At 32.9% G+C, this 13565-nt stretch overlaps 1 protein-coding gene across 3 annotated transcripts; it reads left to right on the top strand.

Moving 5' to 3' along the window:
- Positions 1 to 432: 432 nt before the first annotated feature.
- On the top strand, positions 433 to 8436 carry LOC100799980 (CTP synthase). Of its 3 annotated transcripts, none has more exons than XM_003546607.5 (22): positions 434 to 755; positions 1066 to 1225; positions 1866 to 1945; positions 2138 to 2224; positions 2336 to 2386; positions 2472 to 2589; positions 2822 to 2878; positions 2990 to 3054; positions 3287 to 3370; positions 3455 to 3505; positions 3593 to 3655; positions 3868 to 3914; positions 4022 to 4091; positions 4216 to 4278; positions 5749 to 5838; positions 5928 to 5966; positions 6118 to 6345; positions 6447 to 6532; positions 6769 to 6817; positions 6896 to 6976; positions 7073 to 7166; positions 7980 to 8436. In XM_003546607.5, exons 2-22 carry the CDS (start codon positions 1108 to 1110, stop codon positions 8183 to 8185), a joined length of 1827 nt encoding a protein of 608 aa, XP_003546655.1. In that variant the 5' UTR covers positions 434 to 755; positions 1066 to 1107; the 3' UTR covers positions 8186 to 8436. The 3 variants fall into 3 exon arrangements, with proteins under 3 accessions (XP_006598012.1, XP_003546655.1, XP_014623720.1); XM_014768234.3 differs by having other exon boundaries at positions 434 to 782; XM_006597949.4 differs by lacking the exon at positions 1066 to 1225 and having other exon boundaries at positions 433 to 755.
- Positions 8437 to 13565: the final 5129 nt, after the last annotated feature.

Here is a 13565-nt window from a genome sequence, read left to right as displayed (position 1 = left end):
AGATTTTTTTTAGTTATTATATAAGAAAATTATTTAATTACTCAAATTTCTCTAAAAATAAACTATAAATTATTTTACATATAAAATAATGTATAAAAAAACCTATCATATATTTTAGAAAAACAAGAATTAAAATTACAATATTTAAGATTTACCAAAAAATATAATGTTTAAGCATGTGTTTGATTTATCATTTGTGAGACACCAAATAATTATTTATGTATTTCAATTTTTTTTAAAAGTATATCTATAAATTGAGAAAAAACATGAGTTATGTTCAACTCAATGTGTTACTAAACCCATCATAAAATATAAAAATTAAATCCAATTTTTTACAAATATTATAAAATATAAGGCACAATTAATCTTTTAATTTATTTCATTTTAACACATGGGTTTAGCTTCCTATATATCCTATATAAGTTGAAAAAGGGGGGAGTGAGCTTCTTTGTTCACCAGCCGCCTGAATCAAAAACGAGAAGATTGTCTGCAGAGAGGGAAAAGAAAAAAAAAAAAAAGATTCAACCAATACGCATTTCCCATTAAAGCCACTCAAGAACTCGAACTTGTTCATTATCTTTTCTCCCTCTTACATTCCCTCACAACACTTACCCATTCCTCCCTTGATTCAGAATCCAACCCTTCAAATTTGCGCCACCGAGACCCCATTTTTCTCTTCCTCTGTTATCTTTGCCCATTAGGTAAAGGGAACCATTTTTGCGTCTAACAGAAGCACCCCCTCATTGCGACCGAAGGTTTTCTCGCATACCTTTTCTTTCGCTGTAAAGTTTCGTTCTTTGTAATTTTTTTGTCGTTTCTGTTTGGTTCTGCATGTGGGTCATGCCTGTGCAATGTCACTGCCGTGTGTGTATTTTGCCATCTCGTTCCCATTTACGTGTAATGTTTTTTGTTTCTGTTGTTGGTGTCGTTGTTTCTGGTGGTTTTATGGGAAAGTGGTGGATCTTACAAAAAAGGGTCATTTAAATTCACTGTGTTTTTGTGTGTGGCTAACGTTGTTTTGTGTCGTGGTTACTGACATGTGGAGTGTGTTTGCATGTTGTATAGGAGAAGAAATAAAAAAGAGGGGTTTCATTAGAGAGAATAAAAATGAAGTACCTGTTGGTGACGGGTGGAGTTGTGAGTGGACTTGGGAAAGGAGTCACTGCAAGCAGTATTGGAGTACTCCTTCAGGCTTGTGGCTTTCGGGTTACTTCTATCAAGATTGGTATTGTTTCTTGTCTCCCGCCCCCCCTTTTGATTTTAATTTTTTCACTCTTTTTATTGAAGAAATGGAATGGAATGCAATGAGAATGGTTCTGGGTGTTGCATTTGTTGTTTGAAACAAAAATGAAATGGAATAGAGCAGGATAAAATGCTTTCCATTATAGAATCTTTATTTTTCTCCTCTAATTTGTAGATATGGGGTGAAGTTATTATATATATATATATATATATATTATATTTCTTTTGTTTTACTTTATTTTAAATTATCCAAACAATGGAATGATGATTCTATTTTGTTATGAATTATCACTCCATCTTTTTTTTTTATAAATATCTTTTTTTCCAGCTCTAACAAGAAACAATTGATTGTTTATTTAGAATAATTTGATGTTTTGAACATGAGCTTATAAAAAATGGTGAATGGCAATGTAAACTTCTAGGGGGAACTGATGGAGATTGCTTTTTATTTTATCTATGTGCTATAATGGGAAGGACTAGCTTGTGCTTTTTGAGCTGGTAAATGGTGTAAAAGCTTGGTCTTCGTTTCTTCGTTATGAAACTAATCTTTTGATGTTATGCAAAATAATGCTGTTTGTTTTTAATTATTCTAGTTGTGGTTTCAACTTTTCTATCTCTTGCAGATCCCTATCTGAACACTGATGCAGGGACAATGTCTCCTTTTGAGCATGGGGAAGTGTTTGTTTTAGATGATGGCGGTGAGGTAAATAGATTACTTTGTATTTTTTTTAAGGCCATGGGATGCAAGTTACTTGTTTCTCTGAAATTTTTATTGATTAATTTTTAATAACATGTTTTCCGCCATTATCATGTGAATTTTCAATCTTGTGATTGGTTTCAGTTATTGGAACATGGTAACTTTTTATTCACGTGTTATTTTCAATTTTGGTTGAAGGTTGACCTTGATCTTGGAAACTATGAACGTTTCTTGGACCTCAAATTAACTCGTGACAATAATATCACAACTGGGAAAATATATCAGGTTGATAAACCGTCTGTTTCTTCTTTTTAAATCTCATGTTTAATTAATTAATTAGTTTTTTTTTCCTAGGTGTGTATGAATTCTTAATGTTTTTTGTTTTTCATGCTTTAGTCTGTAATTGAAAAGGAGAGAAGAGGAGATTATCTTGGCAAGACTGTGCAGGTATATTTAGTTATTCTGGGTTTTCCTCCAAATATTTTTGTGGGTTGCATGTGTTTTGTTTCTGATTTCACCTTTTTATTGGTAGGTTGTTCCACACATTACTGATGCCATCCAAGAATGGATAGAGCGTGTGGCACAGATACCAGTTGATGGAAAAGAAGGCCCAGCTGATGTTTGTGTTATTGAGTTGGGTGGAACTATTGGTAAATTAATATTTTTAGATCATTTGTTTTTATTAAGGTAGAATTTGATTTCCAATACTACATTATTCATTTTTTCTATATTTTAATTTTACATATAAAAATCATGGGTTTGGTGGGCCCAAACATTTCTCACTTCACGTAGTGGCTGCAAGTAGTATTGACTTTAGCAGTTCTATGAAAATGCTAGAACCTCTTATCAATGTTAATTTAAAATGACTTTTGTTTAATGTAGGAGATATCGAGTCTATGCCTTTTATTGAAGCACTTGGCCAGTTTTCATACCGTGTTGGTAATAATTGTCATACTTGAGACCTTATATTCTCCGGAATTATATTGATTAATTTCTGTTGGGTGTACTTCAGCAAAGAGTCTTGCTTATCTTATTGTTTCCCTTTTGTAGGCCCTGGTAACTTCTGTTTAGTTCATGTCAGCTTGGTGCCTGTTATCAATGTTGTTGGTGAGCAGGTATGCTGCAAGCTATGCTATCAATGAAACATTTATATTCATGCTTTTATTAGAAATAAATGAGAAAAAAGAATTTAGTCTTATTTGTGAACATAAAATGGTTCTTTTTCCTAGTTAGATATTAGATATATGTTTCGCCATTAATAAATGGATTGGGACTGCTATTGCATATTTTCAAATGGTATAACCAATTTAATATTATAATTTATTTACTGAATGCTTCAATATGCAGAAAACAAAGCCAACCCAACACAGTGTCCGCCAACTTAGAGGGTTAGGGTTGACCCCAAATCTTCTTGCTTGTCGCAGTTCAAAGGTCTTTCTATTTCTTTTTTACTTTTCTTTTTATCTATTTGGTTCCACGTAATAATGATTGAAATTTTTGTTTTATCCTTTGCAGGAACTTGATGACAACATTAAGGAAAAACTTTCTCAATTTTGTCATGTTCCGGTAATATGATATAAATGTTGACAATTTTCACCTTGCTTAACTTTATAGCCTTGCATATATTCTCAAAGGGAACTTTTGTATCTGCAGTCATCAAGCATACTAACTCTCTATGATGTTCCAAATATTTGGCACATTCCTTTGCTATTAAGTGTAAGTAATTTTGTGGTACTTTCTGAAACTGCTTTTTGTGGTTGTCTTTTGCATTACCGGAACCTTGTTTACGAAGTTTTAAATTGTTTAGCTTGTGGTTTAGTATCCTTTTGCCTAAACAGTTGAATTGCTTTATTTTTCTTTTTACACTAAGTGATGTGCTTCATATAATAACCAGATTTTTTCCTTTTGATATTCTTTTTTACCAACAGGACCAAAAGGCGCATGATGCAATCCTGAAAACATTAAACCTGCGAGGGTTTGTTTGACAAACTCATTCTTGTTTTGATGTACATCTTGATCATCCTGATGTGCTGATGTAGTGATGTTCTGTGATTCCACTAATTATTATGGTTCTATTTACAGTGTTGCTACAGAGCCTAATTTTAAGGAGTGGATTACAACAACAAAAGTATATGACAAATTTCATGAAATGGTAAGTTTCAATTTTTCTAATATATCATCTAAAAAAGCTAATATATTTCATGAATCTGTGAGTTCCAATATTCAACTCTCTATAGTGGCTAGTACTGAGCTTACAACTATTTTGTTTTTCACAGGTTAGAATTGCAATGGTGGGAAAATATACTAACCTCTCAGATGCATATCTTTCTGTACTGAAGGTACATCTCTAATTTATTTTCCATGTTTGGTAGTAATACATAAAAACTCCCATTGCAATATCTTTAACTGGCCCTTTTAGTTCTTGAATTTGATATTACAGGCATGATGAACTTCATAAGTATTAATTTGGTCCAGTTCAATGTCCTATATTCTGTTAGCTTTTATTAGAGTTCAAATGGTTTATCATTTTTGGTGCTGATTCTGTTCTCTCTAGCTTAGATACACTTAGGATGGATGGTCTGCAGTAATATCATCAGCAATCATTATTTAATCACCCTACAGTTCTGATGCATGGAAACCTAATTTTATGCAACTTTCAGGGTGACTTGCGATGATTGATGGAGATTAGGAACATTTTAATACTGTTTAAATTAAACTGATTAATTTTATGAAAGTGTGCAACTATACTGTTACTCAGAGTCTAGGGAAATGATTGGGTTGACTGTAACATAAAAAAGTAGATAAAGATTGGAAAAATTTATGATTTGCACCTCAAGGAAGCATTAGTTTCTCAGAATTGATAGGGACTCGTAACATTATGACTAATGATGCATTCCACACACATAAAAAACATGTATTGTGTTTTTTTTTTCTTTGTGCAACTGCATTCTTGATTTAATAGCAAAGCCAGTCAACACATTCAGAGATTCACTTGTGTAAAAGCACCCAGGAAAGTTTTTCATGTTAAATTTGTATTCCTCAATGTTTTTTAAACTGGACTGGTGATTGAATTGGTGAAGACATTGGTTCAATGGTTGAACCGGTTTTATATTTTTTAATATTATATAATATTTTAAGTAATAAACTAATAGAATTATAAAAAATTAGGATCTAAAAAATTATATATTAATATAAATGACTAAATTATGTTTCATAAGATAAAAGTTAATAATAGTTGACAAAATAATTGATAATTATGTGAAAATTTAAGTATGCATTTTTTTATCTTACAAATATTTTAGATTAAATAAAAAAACAAAAAAAATGAAAAAAATTTAATAAGACTGGTTCAACACCGGTACTCTATACTGGTTTTCACCTGTTCTGGACCGGTTTGACTGGTTCTGAAATGCCCCAATTTGTTGGGGTGTCCGGACTGGTTCCCGGTTGAGCCGCCTAGTTTCAAAACCTTGGTATTCCCCCTCAACCCCTGCCCTCCCACCCCAATGGAATATGCTGTATTTCTTTATGACTAGGTTTTATAGATGAACTCATTATCCTTTTGTCCATGATTCTTTCCCTTTCCATATAAAAGGAAGTGATGTTTATTATGAGGATAAGCCAAGGTGCTATTATTCCTTAAAATGCATACAAATATATCAATAACATCTCATAAGATTGATTTTGATGGCTTTGGGCATGGATGGTTATTTTCACAAATCAAGTGATTTTGATACGAACCAATTCTAAGGAACCTTTAACTATGATATTCCAGATTCCAGAGACTTATATTCTGTGTTTTTGTGTAGGCACTTTTGCATGCTTCTGTTGCTTGCAATCATGAGCTTGTTGTGGATTTGGTTCCCGCTGAACATCTCGAAGATGATACCTCTAAAGAGGTGATTGATCTTTCTATTGTTCTGCATGTCATTCAACTGATTTGTTTTACTTTATGCCTAATCTCTGATGATAAATTTACTTCTTGCAGGATCCTGATGCATATAAAGCTGCTTGGGGTCTTTTGAAGGTTTTTAGTCATTCTACTATTTGGACTGTTTTTTTAGACTAAATGCAGTTCTTTAGTTTCTGTGTTAATACTGCATTAATTTCATTTTAAATGTATTGAAATGTAGATGTAGATTACCTTGAGATGTTCCCTAAATGAACTTATGTTGCAGGGAGCTAATGGGATTCTAGTTCCAGGAGGTTTTGGTGACAGAGGAGTGGAAGGAAAAATTCTTGCTGCCAAGTATGCTCGAGAAAATAGCATTCCATATCTGGGCATTTGCTTGGGGATGCAAATAGGTGTAATTGAGTTTTCAAGATCTGTTCTGGGTCTTCATGATGCTAATAGCACAGAATTTGATCCCAAAACCAAAAACCCTTGTGTCATATTTATGCCAGAAGTATATTTCCGGATACATCCATCTTATTCTATTCATTTTGTGATAATACTCTTCCCTGTAAAATTTAGTTAAGATAATAACTTTGTATTCTCTATCAATAGGGTTCAAAGACTCATATGGGGGGAACTATGCGTCTTGGTTCAAGGAGAACTTACTTTCATGTTGCTGACTGCAAATCAGCCAAGTTGTAAGGATTTAAGAACTATTGCATATGCTGGTCATCTACTGAGGGATAAACTGATTAATTTGCTCCAGTCTTAAGTTTGTTTATGTGAAAAATTTTATAATCTTTGGTCCAACAAGAAAATTCATTATCACTTGTATTATAAGAGTTTAATTAAAATGGGATCATATTGATCTCCAATTCTCCATCAAACATTGATATATAACATCTATGGTATTATAATTTGGAATTTTTAATAGGTATGGTAATGCAAGCTTTGTTGATGAGCGACATCGGCATAGATACGAGGTAAATTGTGTTTGCATGCACAAGCTTCCTTTATGTGAAAGATGCAACATTGTACAATAATTGTCATGCTGTGTACAGGTTAATCCTGATATGATATCACAACTCGAGAGTGCTGGTCTATCTTTTGTTGGCAAAGACGAAACTGGGAAGCGCATGGAGGTGTGTCTTTGCTTGAAACCCTTACGGCATGGATCTTGAATTTGCCACATATTATTAAATATTTCCCTTATTTGAATTTGAGTTATATAAATGCAGATAGTTGAATTTCCTGGTCATCCTTTCTTCATTGGTGCTCAGTTTCATCCTGAGTTCAAGTCCAGACCAGGGAAACCTTCTCCATTATTCTTAGGTATTTTTTCCTTAGTTAATTCATGCCTATTTTCATTTAAACTTAAAGATGTTTTTCTTACAATGATGAAATTATTGATTTTCTTCTTTGGGGAATGAAGTGTAATTCTGCCATCCAAACTTGTTAGTGGTTCCTGTTGTTTTTATTCCATAGCTTATTATGGTTTATTGTTGATGAGCTCAAATGCCTGTTACTACTAACCATATATTGAATTTAATGCATTGATTGTGACTGTAGCCAACTCATCACTATCATAAGAAATTCATCTTGGGTACTTAAACTGTGAATCTGCAGTTGAGTTGGTAGTTCCAAACTTAGTGGGGAAATCTATAAACTTGAGGGGCATCATTTGTCTACACTATGCTTCGTATTATTTATGTTTTCTAGACATGTATACCTCTTATGCATATTTTGTCTAGTTGCTTCATCACTTGTAACTGAATTTGTGGTTTGGATGGTTGTTCAATTTGTATAATTAATGGAGAGTTCTACTATATGATTATTTCTTTGAATACCTTTCTTGTGCACTCCATTTAATAGGTATTTTTTTATTAAATCGGTAGTTCATTCGCATTGTTGCATTGTATTGTTTTTTTTTTTTTAATTATCAGCAAATGTTAGTTTGCTAGTTTTGTTAGAAATTTCAGTTGGAGAGATTTGAACCAGCGACCTCTCTTCCCTCTCTTTCCCTTCACCCTTCCCCTACCATTGGGCCCACCTTATATCTCCTTTGTTGCATTGTATTGTTAGTTTATCTATGGTGCATTTTGTCTGAGCAAGATATATTCAATAATGAATGCCTCATTGTGACAGGATTAATATCAGCAGCATGTGAGAGGACAGTTGTGCCTGCAAGCAAAGGTTATGGCAAGTTAACAAATGGGATACACTCACCAATGTTGAAAGCAGCAGCAGCACATAATGGAAATAATGGGTTCAAATCTTCCAATAGTTCCTTAAATGGTGTATATACAAGTACAACTACCAATGGGGTGTGTGTTGATGGGAGGAGCTGTTAATCAATCATCTGGGTTTTCTTTGTTTTTTTGCTTACAAATGTGGGTTTGATTTTCTCCAATGACAGTTTTGTCCACGGGGTTAGCTTGTACAGTTTCTAGTGGACTTTTAGCTCATTAGGGGATTTTTCTCTCCAGCATATGAAGCAAATTTTGAGTCTTTAACAGCTTTTTATGTTTCCAACCATATATAGTTCCAAGCTTGTGGTGGATGATGCTTGTTCATAATGAAATCAAAATATGGTTGTAGCCTATGATTTTGATTTTCCTAAAGCACCTTAAGTCTCGTTAAGTATCCAAAGAATAATAAAGAAGTATCAAATGCGATTAATAATGTATGAAATGAGTTTTGTATAGCTGATATAATGATTTCCTATGCAATATTTTTTTTTCCATTTTATACTTCCTTAATTAATAAATAAAAATAGGATAGAATATGCTAGTAATAATTTTTATTATTTTGAAAAACATAAAACTTACTATTAAGTGAAATGTCAAATGTGTACAAGTTATAGATCCTTTAAATCTCATTATTTAACATGTCTCAAGCCACTCCTTAGATCCATGCCCAATAATGGCCCCCTGATAGTCATAGGCTCATCTCCAAGGTGAGCAGAAGTCGATCCAAAACGCTTTGTGAGATGTGTTCTTGTTTCATTGTAGGTGGATCGGTACGCTGTAACTTGAATTTCTCTAAGTTCTACATTCCTTTCACTAGCTCCATTGGAGGTGTATCTTTTCTCAAGGAACACTCTAGTCTTAGCACGACAAACACTTTGTTGTCCTTGGAGGTGTTGTAGAAGTATAATACTAAGAGTATCCCATAAAGACACATTTGTCCGATTTGAGCTCCAATTTATTTGAAAATTTATTCAATATTCAAAATTTTGGCACCCCAATATTAAAATTTATCTCAGATTTCGGTACCTGTTGTTTTAACAACATAAATTTATCTTTCGATTGTAATAATTTTCTTATAAACTATCCTTAAATGTAGTTCTTATATATATATATATATATATATATATATATATATATATATATATATATATTGTACATTTACTAATGTTTTTGTTTAAATATGAAAGATTTATCCATGATTTTGTAACTTTTGATGATTGTTTGTTAGTCATTTTTCAAAGATTTCAGACATCCATTTGTCCAAACTAGCTTTCAGCTCGCCTGGGCTCATCAAAAAGGGGGAGATTGTGAAAGTAATGCTTTCCAAGATTATTTTGATGATGCCAAAAACTCAAGTCAAGAATCAAGAGTCGTTCAATCAAAGCAAGTTTCAAGAATTAAAGAGTCGTTCAATCAAAGCAAGTTTCAAGAATCAAAGAGTCGTTCAATCAAGATTCAAGATTAAAGTGAAGACTCAATTAAGATAAGTATTAAAAGAGTTTTTCAAAATATTGAATAGCACAATTTTGTTCAAGAAAATTTTTCAAAGAAAAATCTTTTACCAAGAGTTTTACTCTTTGGTAATCGATTACCAAAAGACAGTAATCAATTACTAGTAGCCAACATTCTTTTCAAACTGATTTACAAAGCTGTAATCGATTACCATAATCATGTAATCGATTACCAATGTTTTAAAACGTTAGATTTCAAATTTCTAGAGTCACAACTTGTGATAAAACATTTTTAAATCATTTCAAACTTGTGCAATTGATTACACAATACTTGTAATCGATTACCAGTGTTTCTAAACGTTGGTTTCAAATTTAAACATGAAGAGTCACATCTGTTGATGTGTAATCGATTACACTACAATGGTAATTGATTACCAGTGACTTATTTTGAAAAATAAATTACCAAAAGTCACAATTCTTAAAGTGACTAGTTTCTGAAGATTTTTTTTAAAAAGTCACAACTTTTAAAGCGACTAGTTTTCAAAAAGAGTCATAACTTTTAAGTGACTAGTTTTCAAAAGAGTCATAACTCTTAAAGTAACTAGTTTTGAAGAAATTGCCAAAAGTCACAAATCTTTTTCAAGAGCCATCAAACGACTATAAATATGTGACCATGACACGAATTTTAAAGTAACAACTTTCATATTTCTTTCATTCATTCAAAGCATTATTCTAAGAGTTTTTGTTCAAAACTTTCTTTATTTCAAGAAAAGTTCATTGTCCAACAACTTGTGCTATTCTTCTTCTTTATTCCTTCTCCCTCTTGCCAAAAGATTCAAAGGACTAACCGCCTGAGAATTCTTTTGATTCTTCCTCTTCCCTTTAAACAAAAGATTTCAAAGAACTAACCGCCTGAGATATCTTTTGTTTCCCCTTACAAAGATTCAAGGGACTAACCGCCTAAGAATTCTTTGTCTTAACTCATTGGAGGATACATCCTTTGTGGTACAAGTTGAGTGTACATCTACTTGGGTTGTAATACTGAGAACAAGAGAGGGTACATCTCTTGTGGATCAGTTCAAGTGGAGGGTACATCCACTTGGTTGTTCAAAGAGAACAAGGGAGGGTACATCCCTTGTGGATCTTTGCTTGTAAAGGATTTTACAAGGTTATTGGAAATCTCAAGAACCGGTGGTTGCTTGGGGACTGGATGTAGGCACGGGTTGTTGCCGAACCAGTATAAATCTTGTGTTTGTCTTCTTCTTCCCTACACTCTTTACTTTTCGGCTGTGTACTTTTATTTCCGCTTTACTTTTGTCTAAGTTATTGTTTTTGTTCTTTACTTCCTCATAACTTAGTAGTAAAGCCTAATTGAATCTAGTAATATTAAGAAGGATAATTTTTAATTAGTCAAGACACATTAATAATTAATTCAACCCCACCCTTCTTAATTATTTCGAGGCCACTTGATCCAACAAGATATATCAGAGCAGGTATCTTGAGAAAAGTTTCACAACTTCAAGATAAATGGCCTCTTTAAATTCTCTGTTTTTCAAAAGTAATTTCAAGAATAGGTCAAATCTGAAATCATTTCAAGATCATGATGAAGACAAAGCCAACTTATGTCTCATGACAAAATCTCATGAGAACAACGAGGAAGAATCTGTAAGGAAGAAGTGGTACATCGACAGTGGATGTTCCAAGCATATGACGGGAGATGTATCCATGTTTACAATTATTTCCCCCAATAAAAGTGGACATGTTACATACGACGACAAAAACAAAGGCAAAATCATTAGAGTCGGCAAAAATAGGTACGAGTTCCTCTACTCCCATTGAAAATCTGTTACTTGTAGAAGGTTTAAAGCATAACCTATTAAGTGTTAGTCAATTATGTGATAAAGGATATAAAGTATCTTTTGATTCTGAAAAATGTGTTATCAAGCATGAGCATGACAAAGACATTGAGCATATAGGTTTCAGAGAAAATAATGTTTACATGATTGATTTGAAACAAAAATCTGAAAATGATAAATGCTTTTTAAGTAAAGATAGTGATCCTTGGTTGTGGCATAAGAGAATTGCTCACATTAACATGGATAATCTAAATAGATTAATCTCAAAAGACCTAGTCGTTGGTTTACCAAAATTTAAGTTTGAAAAAGATAAATTATGTGATGCATGCCAAAAAGGTAAACAAACAAGAGCATCTTTTAAATCTAAAAATATTGTCTCTACCACTCAACCATTACAATTACTGCACATGGATTTGTTTGGACCCTCTAGAGTCATGAGTTTTGGTGGTAGTTACTATGCAGTATTAATTGTTGATGATTATTCTAGGTATACTTGGACTTTATTTCTTACTCACAAAAATGATGCATTTCATGCATTTATGAGACTTGCCAAAGTAATCCAAAACAAGAAAAGTCTCAAAATCATCTCCATTAGAAGTGATCATGGAGGTGAATTTGAAAACAAGGATTTTGAAATGTTTTGGGATGAACATGGCATAGAACACAACGTTTCTGCACCTATGACTATTGGATTGAGCGACCTTAAAATAATTAAGAAGGGGGGTTGAATTAATTATTCCTAAACCTTTACTAATTAAAAAATTACTCTTCTAAGGCTTTTACTAAATTGTTAAGAGAATGGGGAGTAGAAGAGAAACTTAACAGAAAGTAAAAGCAGAAATTAAATGTACAGCGGAAAGTAAAAGAGTAGGGAAGAAGGAAACAAACACACAAGAGTTTTTATATTGGTTCGGCAGCAACCCGTGCCTACATCCAGTCCCCAAGCGACCTGCGGTCCTTGAGATTTCTTTCAACCTTGTAAAAATCCTTTTACAAGCAAAGATACATAAGGGATGTACCCTCCCTTGTTTTCTTTGAAACCCTAGTGGATGTACCCTCCACTAGAACTGATCCACAAGAGATGTACCCTCTCTTGTTCTCAGTCAAACCCAAGTAGATGTACCCTCTACTTGTACCACAAAGGATGTACCCTCCAATGTGTTAAGACAAAGATCTCAGGATGTTAAACCTTTAATACTTTGTGAATGGGGATACAAAAGAATTCTCAGGCGGTTAGTCCTTTGAACACTTTTGTATTAGGGAATGGGAAGAATCAAAAGAATTTTCAGACTGTGTCGTTTTGAATTCTTTGACAAGGGAGAAGGGAGACACAAAAGAATTCAGGCAGTTAGTCCTTTGTTCTTTTGGAAAAGGGAGAAGAGAGACACAAAGAGAATTCAGGCGGTTAGTCCTTGGCGAATTCTTTTTGGCAAAGGGAGAAGGGAATGAAAAAGATGAATAGCACAAGTTTTCAAGGTTTGGAAAACCAGAAAACTTCAGAAAGCTTTTGGTACAATGAAGAAGAAGAAGTTCAAAGAGATTCAAGGCTTTTAAAGGATTGTAAGAAATTGATTGGAAAAGTATTCAAGATGCTTGAAATGCAAAACAAAGCCTTACTTTTATAGACTCTTCATGTCTGGTCAAGACAACCATTTAGAAAAACTTAAAACCAATTTGAAAAAGTCAAAAACCTTTATGAAGAGTTACATCTTTTGATTTATTCAAAAACAGTCACTGGTAATCGATTACCGAATCAGTGTAATCGATTACACAAGGCTTTTATGTGAAAGGATGTGACTCTTCACATTTGAATTTGAATTTCAACGTTCAAAGGGACTGGTAATCGATTACCAAAACATTGTAATCGATTACAGCTTTTTGAAATTAATTGGAACGTTGTAAATTCAATTTGAAAACTTTTTCAAAACAATTTTGCTATTGGTAATCGATTACAACAATCTGATAATCGATTAGCAGAGAGTAAAAACTCTTTGGTAAACATGTTTTGAGAAAAATCATGTGCTACTCAATTTTTGAGAAAAGATTTTTATACTTATCTTGATTAAGCCTTCTCTTGATTCTTGAATCTTGAGTCTTGAATCTTGATCTTGATTTTTGAGATCTTGAACCTTGAATCTTGATTCTTGACTCTTAACTTTCTTCTTGAGTCTTGAA

The sequence above is a fragment of the Glycine max genome, chromosome 15 (genome assembly GCF_000004515.6).
Source record: "Glycine max cultivar Williams 82 chromosome 15, Glycine_max_v4.0, whole genome shotgun sequence".
Classification (NCBI taxonomy): Eukaryota; Viridiplantae; Streptophyta; class Magnoliopsida; order Fabales; family Fabaceae; genus Glycine; species Glycine max.
Note: the sequence above shows the minus strand (reverse complement) of the source record. Positions and strands in the feature narration are given on the sequence as shown.

Excerpts from the sequence above, each read along its gene's own strand:
- LOC100799980 (XM_003546607.5), top strand. The coding sequence starts at position 1,108 with ATGAAGTACCTGTTGGTGACGGGTGGAGTTGTGAGTGGACTTGGGAAA. Across the intron at positions 6,346-6,446 it reads GTGTCATATTTATGCCAGAA|GGTTCAAAGACTCATATGGG; the intron begins GTATATTTCCGG and ends CTCTATCAATAG. Across the intron at positions 7,167-7,979 it reads ACCTTCTCCATTATTCTTAG|GATTAATATCAGCAGCATGT; the intron begins GTATTTTTTCCT and ends TCATTGTGACAG.